We start from the raw sequence: 16,561 nt of genomic DNA, 5'->3' as shown, positions 1-16,561 counted from the left end.
TTAAAAAGAAAAATCAAGATCAAGACAGAGTTCTTGGAAAGCAAAGAACATGAATGCTGCAATACAACATTCAGTAGAAAAAAAGGAAATACAGTGTAGGAAATTTTCCAAAAAATAGAAGAAAATATTCAGAGAGACTAACCAGGCAGAAAAGTTAAGAAAATTAGAGAATCTGTTTAGTGGTCCAACATCTGAATAACAGGAGTTCTAGGCAGAGCAAGCAGAGAACCCTGAGGAGAGGAAATGATTGAAAACAAGATATAAGAACATTTCTACATCAAAGGGCAGGATCTCTGGATTAAATAATATCTATGCAATGACAACAGGATGAATGAAAAAGAAGCCACAGCAGGACTCATCATGGAATTTCAGTATATTGGGAATAATCAGAAGGTTCAAAAAGCTTCCAAAGGGAGAGGGAAAAAACAGTTAGCTATACAATGTAGAGTTACCTATACAATTGTCCCTTGATATTCATGGTTGTTTTGTTACAGGACCTCCCTTGGATACCAAAATCCGTGGGTGCTCAAGTCCTTCACGTAAAATGGTGTAGTACTTGCATATAACCTATGCACATCCTCCTATATACTTTAAATCATCTCTAGATTACTTATAATATCTAATACCATGTAAAGGCTATGTAAATAGCTGTTGTATTGTTTAGGAAATAATGACAAGGAGAAAAAGTCTGTACATGTTTAGTATAGATGCAAACATCCATTCTTTTTTTTTTTTTTGAATATTTTCAATCTGCAGTTGGTTGAATCCATGGATGCAGAACCCACAGATACAGAGGACCAGCTATACCACAGCACTAATAGTCTCAATAGCAACAAGAAAAATTAGAAGACAATGAAGCAATGCCTCAGAATTCTGAGTAAAAATCAATTTAACCTAGAGTTATATAACATATGTGTTATATTGTTGCAGTGATGACTACAACCTTCCTTCATATCTGGGTACTTGGACCTCTCTGCAATGTGATTTTGCTTCTCCCATTAGGGAGTGGAATCGATTTCCCCATTCCTTGAATCTAAGCTGGTCTTGACTTACTTCAAGCAAAAATAAAAGTAGCGAAACTGATACAGCATAATTTCTAAGCCCAGGGCTCAAGAGATCTTGCAGCTTCCACTCTTGACTTCTTGGAATGCTATTCAAAGTCTACCAGTGTGAACAAGCCAGGCCTAACCTACTAGATAAGAAACCTGAGGAACAGAGATAAATCATTCTAACTGAAGCTCTCCTCCACCCCCAGACCAACCAGCTGACAACCAGAATACATTACCAGGTATGAAAGGAGGCTATTTTAGTCCAATCAGCCCCAGTCAACCTTCTAGATGGCTGCGACTACATGAGCAATCCCAGCTAGACCAGCTCAAATTGCTGACTCACAGAATCCAAAGAAAATAAAATGGTTGTTATTTTAAGCTACTACGTTGTGGGGTGGTTCCTTGTACAACAAAGATGAAATAAAACATAAACTGGTACCTAGAAGTAGGTACCAATAAAACATAAATTGGTACCATAACAAACCCCTAAATTTTGTGACATTGGTATTAGAACTAGGCAGGGGGCAGAGACTGGGATAGTGGTAAGGAAACCTCCATAGCTGTAGGGTCTTGCTCTGTCTTCCAGGCTAGAGTGCAATGGTATGAGCATAGCCCACTATAACCTCAACCTCCATGGCTCAAGCAATCCTCCTGCCTCATAAATGTGGTTGTAGGCCAACTGCAATGGCTCACACCTGTAATTCCCCATACTGAGAATTACATTTACAATGTAACATTGAATGTAACTTTTCATGTTACATTATAAGTAATGTAACTTTTCTTAGTTACATTACAATTTACATTGTAAGTAATGTAACTTTTACATTGTAAATAATTCCCAGTGTGGGAATTACAGATGTGAGCCACCACATCTGGCCTACAACCACATTTTTAAACTGATCTTTACCAAGGCTATTTCTTACTTTGAAGGTATTTGCTAACTGGACAAACTAGGGATGAGAAATTGTTTCATTTATAACTCAGCAAATCTTAACTACTCACTCTGCTTGCAAACAGAATTCCTTGTAATGTGCAGCTACAAGTACCCAACAGACACTTCCAATATACTGTTTAAAGATCTCCTTAGCCAAGTTTATAAGCTCATTAGATACATTTTCTATCTTACAAATACTCTAGGCAATTGTCTTGTCAATTGTTTCATTGCTGCGTAACACAGGTAAGCATTTTTTTTCTGTCTTCAGTAGCAATTTCCTTACCAGGTTTCCTAGGCTAGTCCTGGCCTCTTCACATGGGAGTCTTAGGCCAGCATTCCAAAAGGGTGAAAACAGATGCTGTAATGTCCCTTGAGGCCTAGTTTCAGAAGCCACACAATGTCACTTTAGCCATATTGGTCAAATCAAGTCACAAAGCCTCCCCAACTTAGGGAGTGGAGATATAGACTTCACTTTGTGGCAGGAGAAGTGGCGAAGTCATATGGGAAAATTGTGGGAATACAAGGGGCAGGAGGAATTATTGTAGCCATCTTTGGCAACAAAACTGCCACACTGAGGCAAATTCTAGGACGATGAATTAAGAATGTTTGAGACATTCAATTTTTCAAAACTTTATCCTTTCTCAGAAAGCTAGTAGAGTATGTACTTACAAAAAATGGGAGTGTAAAACTAAGAAAGAATAAGATAAGTAAGCTGGGAACCAGGGGTTCCTGCACAAGAGAAAAGCCAAGAAAATATCCAGGAGGACAGTCCTGAGAGAGCCACATTTCAAACTGGAACAGAAGGATGGAACGGAAAGCTTATTTGACAATATTAAGACAGGCATTTGGAGGGCTGTTGCAGGATATGAGACGATTTAGCCGGCTTTTCAAGGAAAACATAATCAAATCTAAAAAATGGAGGCAAACATTAACTTGAAGAAAAACGAAAAGTTGTACAAGAAAGGGCATGTAATCATGTGCACCACTTGGCACAGATGTGAACAATATTAATATCATAAATTTTAAAATCACTGAATAAGAATTTGACTAAAATTGTGATAAACAATATTGGAAAAGGAAATAGACTATAAAGAAGCTGAAACCCTCATGTAGTGTGATAGAAGGTCACTGTATTATCTGAAATGGATAGATGAAAGTATAGCAGTGTACTCACGTTAGTTAGAAACAGGTGGCTCTGGATAGTGTGTATATTAAGGGGGGTGTTGTAAACTGGGATCAAACGTCTGTTCTGATATCTTCTTATAACTTTTTATTACTCTTGGCCTTTTAAATTAAGATAAATCATTACATTACTACCAAGAAATAATTTCAAAAGTAGGCTGAGAAAAAATTTGGCTGTTAGAGGAAAAAAATATTAGCAATGGCAGTTTTAAGGGAGTTGCCAAAGCAAAAATACATAAAAGAATTAAGGATAGCCTATATAATTAAAAAAGCTGAAGGTTTTATTTTAGGTGCCAGTCACTGAAGTTCTAAGATTAAAATTGAGGGCAAATTCCAATCCTGAAAATCTTATAGTTAGTGGAGTAGGCATATGCAAGCATGAATTTACAATGTAACATGAAAAGTGCTACAGTAAGGGCATATATAATTTGAGACCACAGAAGAAAGACAGACAATCCTTGTTTGGGGTACAGTTGGAGATGGCTCTCCAGAGGAGTTGACATTAGAAATGAGAACTGAAGGATAAGTGGATTCAGCTGAGTAACTAGATAGGGAAGAGGAATCTAGGTTGAGATGCTCACCATTTCCCAGCATGTCTGGGAAAGAGTAATAAGTTTGGCATGGCTTGAAAGCAGGCCGTGAAGCTGGGAATGACCAGGCATGAGCCTGGAGTGGTAGACTGAGGCAGTTCTTAGAGGGCCTTGTGATCTGTGCTAAGGGGTTTGGAATGTAAGGATTTTACCCTGTGGTGTGACATGTCAAACACACATCTTGGAATGATCACTGGCTCTGGGAAAGCCAGCGGAAGACCAAATGCAGGATGCACGTCTGGGGAAGTCATTAGAAGACTAGCATAGACAGTGAGGGCTAGAGAGAAGGGAAGAATTGAGAAATATTTTAGAGGCTGATTCAGTAACAAGTCCTAGTGACCAATAGCAAGATGTGGGAGTCAAAGATGACTTTGATGTTCACACATTTGTTAGACATTTATTGCGTGTCTTCTCTGTGGTAGGCGCAGAAATGAATATGGCATGGTCCTTGCCTCAGAGGAGTTTTCCCTTTAGTGACAACACAGAATAAATTAAGAGTAGCCATAGCTGTGGTGTTCTACACTCCAAAGGCTTGGAGAGCATTGGAATCAGCAGACAGGCAGGTAAAGCAGTCTGGCAGATTGCAACCTTGCAGAAGAGGTTCTGGAAGGGCGGCCAGGTTGGGGTGTTGGGTTCAATGTGTAATTAAGTGTGATGTGGTAACCAGGATGGGGACGTTGAGTTGCCCAGTGAAAATCAGAGCCTAGAAGTGAAGAGAGGGACTCCTCTGTGAGCATAGAGCTGGATGCCATATGCATGCAGGTTGAGGAGGGTTGAAGCCAGGAAAATCTAGAGGAAATGTGAATGGGACCAAGAGGAGGATGGAGCCCAGAAAGACCTGAGAAGGAACTGTCAAAGGAGGAGGAGAACCCACAGGAGGTAGAGCTATTGAGCTGAGGGGATAAGAGTCTGAGAAAAGAATCATCCATGGTACCATGGTGACAGATGCTGCCAAGAAAGTGGGTAGCAGGGCCAATGTGTCTTCCAGGTAAGAAAATTAGGCTGGCACTGATGATCTTAGAATTGCAGGAAGGGGTTGCCCTCCAGATGTCATGGGGTGTGGAGAAAGGTGATGAGGATACTGAGAAATTAATATGGCTCTCTCTCAGAAGTTGGTTAGGAAGTGATAATAAGATAAGCCAGGGAGCTAGAGTGTGAGAGGTGGGCTTCATATAGATGCAACTTTTAAGATGGAAAACATTTGAGTATTTATTCTCATTAGGATTGAGTGCATAACTTGTGGGGCCCAGTGTACAGCAAAGTTGCCAGGACTCCTTAAAAAGTATCAAAACATTCAAGACAGCAACGGCTAAATATTAAACCACTTTAGGACCCTTTAAAGTGCAGGGCCCTGTGTGGCTTCATGAGTTGCACATCAGGAAGCAGGCCCTGGGCCTCAGGGTATGGAGCCAGGGGAGGAAGTTAGAAGTGGGTGGATCAGTGGTAGAGCCCCGGCCAAGAGCAAGTGGGAAGGGAGGGACCCAGGGTCCAGGTGGGGGCAGAGCTTTGAATGGGAGGAAAAGTAGGACTTTTGTCACCTTCTGAGAAGAGGGAGATGGAGGATGGAGAGGAGACGAAAAATAAGATGAAAGATGAAGAGGAGAGTGTGCTGGAAGCCATCCTGGAGAAACTATTTTCCTTATTGACTAATTTCTGGGTAGAGGAAAGTGGCAGAAGCTTGCAGCAGCATCAGTGGAGTAAGAGGCTGAGGGGCTTTGGGGTGGAAGTGGGGGCACTGCGTAATCTCACTAGTAGCAGGCATTTGGTAGATGGGGCAAGAGGAGCAAGCCAGGTACCCAAAGGGGCCCCTGAGAAGATGGGTTGGGATGCGGGTTGGGAACGTGGTAAGAAATGGGGTGGCCGGGACTGGAGGGCTCGCTCAGTGAGGAGGGAGGTGGAAGTGCAGGTGGCCCTTCTCAGAGGGGAAGAATTTGTGAGCTCAGTATTCTGTCCCTGAGGAGGTGGGGAAGTTGGTGTAGATCCAGTCTAGAGCAGAGGTCCCTAACCCCGCGGCTACAGACTGGTACTGGTCCATGGACTGTTAGGAACCGGGCCACACAGCAGGAGGTGAGCAGCCAGTGAGCGGAGGCAGGAGAGTCTCAAGGGAGCGAGAGCCCTATTGTGAACTGTGCCTGCGAGGGATCTAGGTAGCGTGCTCTTATGAGAATCTAATTTTTGATGATCTGAGATGGAACAGTTTCATTCTGAAACCATCTGCCCTCCCTCCCCCAACATCACCCCCCACCCCCAGCCCCCACCACTGTCCGTTTAGAAATCATCTTCCACGAAACTGGTCCTTGGTGCCAAAAAATTGAGGATGGCTAGTCTGGAGGACTCATTCAAAGAGTTAAATAACAAAACAATTAGAGGTAGAAGTTCGGCTAGAAGGAGCAGAAGTGTCGCGGAATTATTTTAAGACCAGGCTTAAGTGTGTATGTGTGGCAGGGAAAGAGATCACGGAGATGGAGAGGTTAAAGATGTGGGAGAGGCTGCCAAGTAGGAACAGGGCTTCTTTTCCCTTGAAACCAGAGGAAAGGGAGAGAGACACATTTATAGAGTCGCCTTGAAAAGACTCGGATGTTAAGAGAGATTGGGTATTATGAGGGCGATCTATATGAGGCGGGGAGGAACCCGGAACTTGGCCGTGGCCTGGGAATGGGGAGTAACGTGAATGCTCCTTGGAAACGAAGGGGGTCGCCCGTGAGCGGTTAGGAGAGCGGTGGGAGGCAGCGCCGAGTCTCGCGGCTCCAGCCAGTCAGGGGCGGGGAGGACGCAAACCTCCCCTCCCAGTCCCTCGGTTACCAGGGCATCCCCGGCTCCCCGCAATTCGGGGACCTTGCCAGAAGCCCTCCCACCTCCCAAGCCCCCGCGGCCCCACAAGGTCCAATTAGGGCTTTCGGAGGCCTAACTGGGGAGAGGCCTTGGTGATACAGAAGTTTGAGCAGCACCCACCAGGCCCCCCCGGGGCCCATGGCCGGCGCTGGGGTCCCTCAGGGAAGCCTCGCAGCCCCCACGCCTCTCGCCTCTAGGCTTGTGCCTAAGAGCGGCCTGGGTTCCCTGGCGCACCCTTGTCTTTCTTAGCTTCTTTGTCCCTAAGGAAAACCTCCCCATACCCTGAGCTGGGGCTCCGGGTCGCTGCCACTGCCCCTCTTGCTGCCAGAGCCGACTCCCTGGCCTCCAGGTGCCCTGCCGGGGTATTCCAAATCCGGGCAGCAGGAGCTGGCCGCCGCCGCCTTCATCTGGAGGGGCTTAAGCCCTCTCCGGGTGGGGGATAAGTCAGAGGGCCGCCTGACTCCCCGCCGCACCCCCCCCCAATCGCCCCCTACAAGTCGGTCCTACAGGCTCGGAGGGGTGCAGCTCGGCCCAGGGCCGCGGGGCGCACGTGCAGCCAAGTGCGCCTGCTGGGCCCTCAGCCCGCCGCCGCAGCCGCCGGCCTTTGGCGCAGGGCTGCGGATGCTGCGCAAGCCATCTCCCTCGCACTTTCCCGGCGGCGGTCCAGTGGGTCCGGGCTGCCTGGCCCGGCCGGGGGTAGGGGACCAGGAGGAGGGGAGGAGCCGAAGGAAGAGGGGAAGGAGGTGGGGGCCGTAGGCCCCGCCCCCGCCCCGCCCCCCGCGGCCGGAGCCCGGGCTGCAGCCCGGCGCGCCGGAGCCTGCTAGCCCGCGAGCCAGCTAGCGGCGGCTGCGGCCTCCACTGCGCGCAGCGACCCGGGCGTCCCGGCCCGCGGCCCCGCTAACCCCGGGGCCCGCGCCCCCGCGGCAGGGATGCATCATGGCCACGCTGGCTTGCCGGGTGCAGTTCTTGGACGACACGGACCCTTTCAACAGCACCAACTTCCCCGAGCCCAGCCGGCCGCCGCTGTTCACGTTCCGCGAGGACCTCGCTCTAGGCACCCAGCTGGCGGGGGTCCATCGGCTGCTGCGGGCGCCGCACAAGGTACGGCTGGCGGGGAGGGCTGGGCCCCCTGGACGCAGCCCCTGCCGCGGTGCGTGCCGGGGTGGGAGCGCCGAGGGCCAGGGCTTCGCGGGCCCCCTGGGCTGGGCTGGGCTGGGCGCGGCCCCGGGTGACCGTCGCTCGAGGGCAGACCCCCCCTCCCGGTTAGACAGAGGAGCCCGGGGTACTCGCTGGCTGGCGCAGGACCCTCCAGGGCGGGCGGGAAGGACAGCCAGAGCCGGGGGCGGGCGTGGCAGAGCAGGTGCCGTGCCCGCCCGAGGCGGGATGGAGAAAGCTCCCGGGCGCGGCGCCGTTAGCTCGGCCGGGTGGGCGGGGTGGGGCTCGGACGCGGGCAGTCAGCCCCCCGCACTCCGGGGGGCACCAAGCGGGGCGCGGGAAGAAGCGGGGCCCCACGGGACTCATGCCCTTTGGAGGAGAGCCCTGAGCGATGGCCGGGACAAAACCTCTCTCAGGCTTCTGGGGCCGCGGCGGGCGGCCAGGCGACCCTCGCGACAAAGCACGCTTCCCGGGAACACCGCCTCCTCCTTCCCCCCGGGGCGCCGCCGAGAACGCCGGCCGCGCACTGAGATAGCGCTGAGGGTATTCCCTTTTTCTTCCGAGAAGCAGGTGGCCTTGGGAACCTTGGAGGAGCAGTCGCTGTGGGAGGAGGGGCGGGGGCTCGGAGGGGCGGCACACTCACAAAGCCTCAGACTGGCAGCCCGAAGTGAGTGTCCCCTGGGAAGAAAGACTCCTCAGTCTACCAGTTAGAGAGGTTTCTAAAAAAAAAAAAAAAAAGCTTCTGCAGGACAGGCCTCTTGCAAAGCATTTGTTGCAAAGAGCTGGGTATTGAAAGCTAATAATTTAGTTACCCAGGAAAACCCTTCCTCCCACTGAAAACAGATTGAATGCAGCTTGCAGAATTACCTTCCCAGTATGTTTTCTGCCTAAGATTCATATCAAAGCTGGGAGATGATTTATTTCTTGATGATCGACATTGACACATATTTGAAAGAGATAAGCGTTGATGCCCAAAATAACAAAATTGATTTTAAAAAAATTCCTCGGATTTCTGTATGATGTTGACCTGCTTTGTAAGTAGAGGAGGAGCTTGTGTGAAGGAGCTGGTGGACTTTGGCAGTGGTGGTTTCCTCTCTATTAGTGTATCAGTGCTTCCTTCCTCTACATAATTAGTAACGTTTTTAGGAATAAGGAATGGGGCATTTCCATCTCATTCTCTCCTGGTTGGTTCAGGATGGATACAGTGATGGAAACCCCTCTGGCCACAAAAGCGCATTTGATTGGGAGACACACGGTCATCATCATCCAGAGTGATGTATTCTGGATTTAGCTGATCAGAATCACTTGTAAATTATTTGGTTCTTCTCAATTAGTTGATTCAGTGAAAAGTTTTCAAAGAGCTTCGTCTACATCGTGATTATTCAGGCCATTGCAGTCTCTGATTATAGTGATCTTTTGTTGAAACCACCGAAGGTTCATAATTGTGGTCCTGTCTGACCTTGAAGTGGTTTCCTTGGATTTCAAGCCTTATATACATGGTTGACCTTTCAAGCTGGGTGCTGCAGTATGTTTTCATGTTTCGGTGGAACAGCCCCACAGTCTTGATCCTGGTCTGGTAGGAGGAAATCCCAATGCTTCCCCACTGCCCGCTCCTCCTCACCCCCAGCTAGAAGCCCCAGCAGAGCAGTTGCACTGGCTTGCAGAACTTTCTAAGGTGTCCTTGTGGGATGAAAAGAACCACATGAGGTTCTACAGAGACCCTTGACCTTTGTTTTGGGGGCCAGCCAGCCTCAGTCTCAGAATCTTTTGCCCAGAGACAACCCCCCACCCCCACCCAGTGTATTTAGATGTCTGGCAGTTTTTCCCATCTACAGCGGAGTGAGCAACTGACTTTATTGATGAGGGTTCTGTAAAGCAAGAGTCAGGGCATTTATGTGCCTTGGTATACATTCATATTGTTAAGATGATAATAATTTCCATCAGAGAATCTTAATTTGGATGATCCACCTGTGATAGAAACAGCTGAAGAGTTTCAGGCACTTGGCATAGTGTATTCCCCACCCAGGCTCTCAATACATGCTTTCCTTTAATACTACACAGCTCCATGAAGTAGGGACTTTGTCCCTATTTTAGAGATGAGGAAAGTGAGGCTGAGTGACTAAATAAGCCAGTTTTTGTGCTGGAAGTGGAGAACTGAGATTCAGACCAGCCCTGTGTGACTCAGGGCATCAGTGCTGTTCTGTTCCGGCAACGAGGTATATGGCTGTGGACGGAAACCAGGCCTCCAGAGCTTCTGTTCCATTCACTGGAGGGGTCCACCCCACCACCTTCGAGGGCCAAACACTTTTAGGCCTGGGGACAGGTGAATGTTATACGTGGCTAAGAGCCTTGAGGCAGAATTCCTGACCTGACAGAATTCAGAGTCAGGGTTGGAAATGAGTAAGTTATCACCTGTCCTGTGAATTAGCTACTGGGGGGTTTGTTGGGGGAGTAGGTGAACTATAAACCTAGGACCCTGCCACAGGTGAGGCTTTTTGGACCACAAGGCATGCTTCTTCTAGGTCCCACAGAGCCTGGTCTTGACAAGAAGTGGAGTTCTATGCAGGGAGCACATACTCAGTGGTACAAAGAGGGGAGAAGCATAAGCATGGGACAGGCAGACACTGTGTGTGGTATCAGCTTCCCTGCACATTCAAGTCCCTGACAGAGCCAACTTCTTTTTTTCTTCTTGAGATATGGTCTCACTCTGTCACCCAGGCTGGAGAGCAGTGGCGCGATCATGGCTCACTGCAGCCTTGACCTCCCTGGGCTCAGGTGATCCTCCCACCTCAGCCTCCGTTGTTGCTGGGACTATATGCATGCATCACCACACCCGGCTAATTTTTGTATTTTTTGTAGACATGGAGTTTCACCATGTTACCCAGACTGATCTTGAATTCCTGAGCTCAAAGTGATCTACCTGCCTCTGCCTCCCAAAGTGCTGGGATTACAGGTGTGAGCCTTGGTGCCCAGCTGGGAGTAAACTTCTGACCGAAGTAGGTCACACATACAAAAAGTGTACAGGGTGTGAGTGTGCAGTTGGGTGAATTTTCTTAAAGTAAATGTACCTGTGTAAGTGGCGCTGAGAAGGCCCCCTCAGAGGGTCCTAATTTTGAAAGCTCTTCCTAGGGATTCTCCTGTGCTGGCAGCCTTTGAACTGGACAACCTGTCAGGCCTTTCCTGGCTGAAATTTGAGTGTGGACATCTTTTCTGAACCTCAAGATATATTAATTTAGTTCATGTCTGCGGACTCCATTAGAAGTTGGAGTTGTTCATTTAAGAAAATTGTCATCTCATGCAAAAATAAGAGATTGTGCTTATTATGCTTTATCATTTTTTATTTCTTAAACTGACACATAACAACCCTCATTCCAGGGAATATGATTAAATAAACATGAGTTTTGTAACAAAAGGTTCAAAACGGGTGCTGTATTCTCATTGGGGAGATGTTCATTTTGTTGGTTATATTTTCTACATTGGGCTAAGTGAGGCATTTAGTTTTTGTTTTCAAATGCTGCAACAGTAGGCGTTTATTTCTGGCTTAATATTTTTAAAGAAAAATGGTAATTATAGGAGTTCTAATTAAAAAAAAATACCTCTGCAGTAGCATTCACAGAATGATAGACCTTTTAAAGCTTAAAATGTGTTTGGATTGATTTGTGCCACTGTCATTTAATGATATAAGGATTCTTTTTTTTCCACTTTGATAGACAACACTGGAACTGTAGAATACTTTTATGCTTTTTTAGTGTACATGTTAAGATGACAACTATTACTTAATGATTTAATTCGGGAAATGTTTTGTTGCCTGCAGTGAGCTGGACAGAGTGGGGTTATAATAGCTGTCATGTCCTAGGCATTTGCCTGAGCTGGGAACCATCCTAAATGGACATCATCTCACCAAGCCCGTGGCCACCCCAGGGCCAAGTACTAATACTGTTGCAACTCATAGAAGGAGAGACCAAGATTGGAAGGAAGTCATCAGGTCACACAAGTGAGAAGTTCCAAGTTGGCATTTGACAGCAGGTCTAAGCTCTTAAGGACTTCACTTTTGTGTCCTGAATGTTCTCCTTCCGGGCAGCCTGTCCACATTTCAGCATGCCTCCTCTCACTGGATTGGCCTTGAGTGCACTGTGTTCATTCCTTTCTCACTACCTTTGTCTTTGTGGTTGCCTTGCTGCCTCAGCTATTCCATCTGTAAACAGCCGATTGCAGTGAGGATTAGAATCTAGCTACTCCAGGTGTGAGCTGTGTATCACCTGGGCTCTATTAGAAATGCACACACTCAGACCTCCCCTGACCTGCTGAATCAGAACGTGCATTTCACCTAGATGCCCTGGTGATTTTTGTGCACATTACAGTCTGAAGAGCGTGGATTACAGGTGATTTAGGTCAGGGTCTCAGTACACAGAGGTTCTCACCGTCTCTCCTGTTCTCAGATAACTTCCCTGAGGAAGAAGACCTGGCTGTTCAGTTCTCTGGTGTTTCTCTCAAAGCTGAGAAGTGCTAAGATAGAATGTGCACTAAGTTGATTGATTGGTGTTAGTTTTAGAACACAAATCCACTGGTATTATTGCACTAATGAATTTCCACCTTAATCCTCTTAAGGGACACACCTGTTTGCTACATTACATTAATATTTTTAAAAGATGAGATCATTAGTAAACTTGGCAAGTGTGTTGTGTCATAACATCTTAGGACAACACTGTTTAAGAATGTTGTATGAACTGCTAAGAGTGTCTCGTGTAAGCAGAGTTGAATCTGACTCCACTGTAATTAGCTCAGTTGGTTGGAGCCTTGCTATTGAGATCAGGATCATGGGATTGAACCCTTCATGGGTCAGTTGGCTTTGTTTCATGCATGGCCACAGACCGCATTGGTAACCTAGCCAGACATCCAGCAGGTGCTGTCATGGTCCCTTGCAAGGATCTGAGTGGAATAGACTGGCATCAATCTTTGGGGAGGAAGGGGCTGCTATGTATTCCTTATGCTTATGCTGGAGCTTATTCTGGAGGCTACACTGTAGGCCTCAATGTATAGCTTTATTTGTCCTCACAACAACTCTAGCAGGCAGGCAGATGAGGAATCCCCAATTAATAGATGGGGAAACTGAGGCACAGGTGGTTAAGCAGGTTGCCTAAGGCTATACTGAGTTTAAGTGAAAGAGCTAAGATTTAAGGTCATCTTTTTTCCCCCCCTCCAAATCCTGTTGCTAACTGGGTCCCATTGTTAGAAAACCAGCAGAGCACATGCTCTCTGTGTGGGTGGGGGTGGGGTAGGGTTGACTGTGTTGCCCTTGTGTGCAGCTGACGGTCACAGTGCTGTGATTTAAGTGGTTGTACTCTGGTAAGTCCTCCCAGGGTTGATGCTCTGTGTGTATGCCTTTTGTCCTCAGAGTACAACCTGAGTTTCTCTGGAAAACCACAGGACTGCCATTGCCCTCCCACTCTGGACTCTGAAATGTTAGTTCTTAATAGTGTCGACTTGAAAACTGATTAACATGCTGAGGCCACCTGAGGAACAGCCCTCCCCCACCCTCCTTTTCTCTCCATAGTTTTTCTCTCTCTGAAGATGATACTTTTGAACACTTGAAACTTTTCTATCTTCAGAGGACAGCAATCACCTGCTCCAGGCAACCTCCACACCTCATCTCTCAATGACACTGCTGTTGCCTATGGCTGGTTTAGAGGCATAGCTGGGTCCTCCTTTGCCGGCCATTTTCAGAATCTTGGGTTTGTCAGCATCTGCTCCATTACAGAGAAAATTAGAAGTTTTTTGGAGGTGGAAGGGGAGCTGGGGGACCGTTTCTGAACTTTGTTCAGAACTAAGTTAGAAAGAATGGGGAAATTTAAGCCACAGTGAATGTTAAGCCTTGCCACAGGGATGCAATCAGCAAAATCCTGATTGCAAGAAATTACAGTTTCTCCAACAGATAAATTTCAAAAGAAAGAAAAAGATGGAAGGAAACCTTAGATAAAAAGAGATTGAAGAGATACATCAATCAAGGGGAATATGTAGCTGTGACTGAATACTGATTCAAATATACCATAAATAAATATTTGAGATTACTTGAGCATTTCAGCAGTGATATTTAATATTAAAATTATTAATTTTAGAGTGTGATAATAGTATTGTGGTTAGGTTTAAATAAGAGTTTAAATCTTTTAGAAGAAGTACATATTGAAATTATAGGATGCCTAGAATTCACTTCAGAGTAATTCAGGATAAGGGATGAGTAGGTGAATCAGCATATAGGTGGAACAGGATAGACTGAGTTAAAGCTGGATTATAGGCATGTGGGTAGGGGTCATGATACTACTTTCTATACTTGTTCATATGCTGAAATATTTTTATAAAAGAGCTAAAAAAAATTGGGTTACAATTCCAATAGTCCCTTTGGGATCAGAGCTCTTTCATTAAGCATTACTATTTGATCTGAGTGCATTTTCTATGGCTGAGATGGCTAACCATCAGTGGATTTTTTTTTCATACCTCCATTGATACTTTGCTTCCTACTCTGATTGTTGTGTTCTCCTTAGGATCTTAGAAAAACAAGTGTAGGTCGTCTGTCTTTTTATGTTGAGGGTGTCTTTCTAGGCTCAATCAATTCCCATGATGAAGTAAACTGTCGTCAGCTACATAAACTATTAGCTTAGTAAGGAAAATGCTGAGATAGAGTTATTATACCTATGATTTCTGTATAGGCTCCTAAATTTTTATCGCTGAACTATGAAGTTACTAAGGCTATGATAAATGATACCGGTATATAAAAGGCACTCAGCTTCCCAGTGGTTGTTGATGCCCGTGACATGCTTTCATAGCCACACTAGGGTGTTGCCCAGATCCCTGTGAGCCAGCTCTACCTCCACCTTCAGTATGCCTCAGAAGGGGATCTCAGTTCACAGTGAATGGCAGTGATGCTGTAATGTACCTGAAAATGTAAGTTGATTGTATACCTTGGTACCCGTATAATTACGGTAAATGTTGATTTTCTATGGTCAGATAAACTTATTTATGGAGCAACTATTGAGGAGGGAGGAAGATCAATTATTTAAGAAAAACTACTACCAATCAGCAAAAATATATGTTTCTGTTTTTAGAAACACATTATAAAAAATGGAATCTATATTGTATCTATTTACACAAACTAAAAACATCCAACTCCTTTTTACTAGTTAGTTTTGTAATCTAAAAATTAAAATGTTAGACTCCAAGGAGAAACATTTAATGTTAGAAAAGAAAATCTTAAAATTTTTGATCAAGTTGAAAAAAGAGAAAATGTTAAACAACTCGCAGTTCAATATAGAACGCTATTCCTAGACTTGGCAAAATTGAAACAAATTAGTTTGTCATTGAATATCTTTAACATTCTTGAAAAAGGGAAAACAAAGAAGGAAACTCCTTTGGTGCTGAGATGCCTCATCATGCACTGATTTTTATAGCAGAGAATGAAATGCCAGAGCTGTAACCACAGTGTGTGGGACAAGCCCAAGATTTTTTTAAGTTCTCAGAATAGAAGATAACCAAAGCATCTTCTGACTGCTTGATCAGAGCCAAAGAGTGGCTTGGGGTGTATAGCAAATGAGTTGATGGGCAAATGCTACCAGCTTGCGTGGCTGGTCACCGACAGGCTGGAGACTCTGAGTGGGGCTCCTTGGGGGAGAGAATGAGGAGGAGGATCTCTTTGGCTAAACCAGAGTCACACAAAGCCTGCAGCCAATCACTGGCCACAATTTTGACCAAAGAGGTTTATACCAAATGCATTTTACATCACGTTCACACCTGTTTGGTTTTATTTATGTTTTGAGGTCACCTTCCTCAACCCTCCCAGAGTCAGTGAAAATGAGCATGTGGTTGGTGACACTAGGACTGAAATAACTGGTTGACAGAATGCTGTCCCCATCTGATGTCTGTATGTGACTAAATGAAAGCAAAATGAAATGTTGTTAAGTGCGCTAAACCCTAGAAACCTAGCTTTTAACGCTTCTGAACAATAAGGAGGAAACTTATCTCTGGGTGACTTAGTGGCTGTGGTCCCCTGATTTCATGGCATATGTGCTTGCAGCTGGAAGGGCATGGGTGCTGGAGCCCTTGGGAGAGCAGCCGACAGAGGGGGCATTTGCAGTGTCCAAGTGGTGGGGATTGTGGAGGGCTCGGAGCACAGCCTACACTGGCACCTCTGAGATGCATCACTTCCCCAGCCTTGAGTGTGTTTCTGGGCTCTGGGGTCCATTGTCTGTCTAGGGGTTTGTGTGCTGACATTGCACTGCCTCGGTCACTGTAGTTTACAGTAAGTCTTGATGATGTCTGGTGAGGTGGAGGCTTCCTGCTTGCCTTAGAACATAGCCATTAATAGAAAGAGGAAAAGTTGAAACCAGTTGTGGTCCATTCAGTGATCTTAACGTAGAAGAACAGGCTAGGCAACCAGCCAAATAGGAAAGAGACATTTAAAAAATGAGAGTCAGGTCGTATCACTGCTTTAAACCTCCCTTAGCCCTACTGCCTTTCAGAGCAAACTCCAAAGTCTTCAAGTAGTTGGTCCACTTCTCCATGAGGGCAGAATGTTTCATTTTGTTTTTGCTGTTTTGTAAATCTGTTTAGTTTACTGGTATAGCTCAAGACCCTAGAACAGTGTCTGGCACATAGTAATTGTATAGTAAATATTTGCTGAGTGAGTGGATAACCATGATTTAGAGCTAGGATGGAGAAAGAATACTCTGCTCATCTCAGCCATCTCCTTGCAGAAGTCCCTTGTGTAAAGCCTCTGCCAGAAGCGCCTTCTGGCTTCTTCTTGTATCATAGTGACCAGTTTCTCCTCA

The 16,561-nt window shown here is 46.1% G+C and overlaps 1 protein-coding gene across 11 annotated transcripts in view; it reads left to right on the top strand.

Moving 5' to 3' along the window:
- The first annotated feature begins 7,400 nt into the window (after positions 1 to 7,400).
- FHOD3 (formin homology 2 domain containing 3) overlaps positions 7,401 to 16,561 on the top strand; it is a 490,075-nt gene continuing 480,914 nt past the window's right edge. For 8 of the 11 annotated variants that reach the window (XM_032245419.1, XM_032245418.1, XM_032245417.1 and 5 more), the window contains exon 1: positions 7,402 to 7,688. In XM_032245419.1, coding sequence (XP_032101310.1) covers positions 7,524 to 7,688 — 165 coding nt within the window. In that variant the 5' untranslated portion in view covers positions 7,402 to 7,523. Of the gene's footprint in view, positions 7,689 to 16,561 lie in introns of all 11 variants that reach the window. The other 3 variants (XM_032245416.1, XM_032245415.1, XM_032245410.1) reach the window with 1 other exon arrangement.

Source organism: Sapajus apella, unplaced genomic scaffold (genome assembly GCF_009761245.1).
Source record: "Sapajus apella isolate SASKATOON/1434 unplaced genomic scaffold, GSC_monkey_1.0 scaffold57, whole genome shotgun sequence".
NCBI lineage: Eukaryota > Metazoa > Chordata > Mammalia > Primates > Cebidae > Sapajus > Sapajus apella.
The sequence above is the reverse complement of the archived record's forward strand: the minus strand, read 5'-3'. Positions and strand labels throughout refer to the sequence as shown.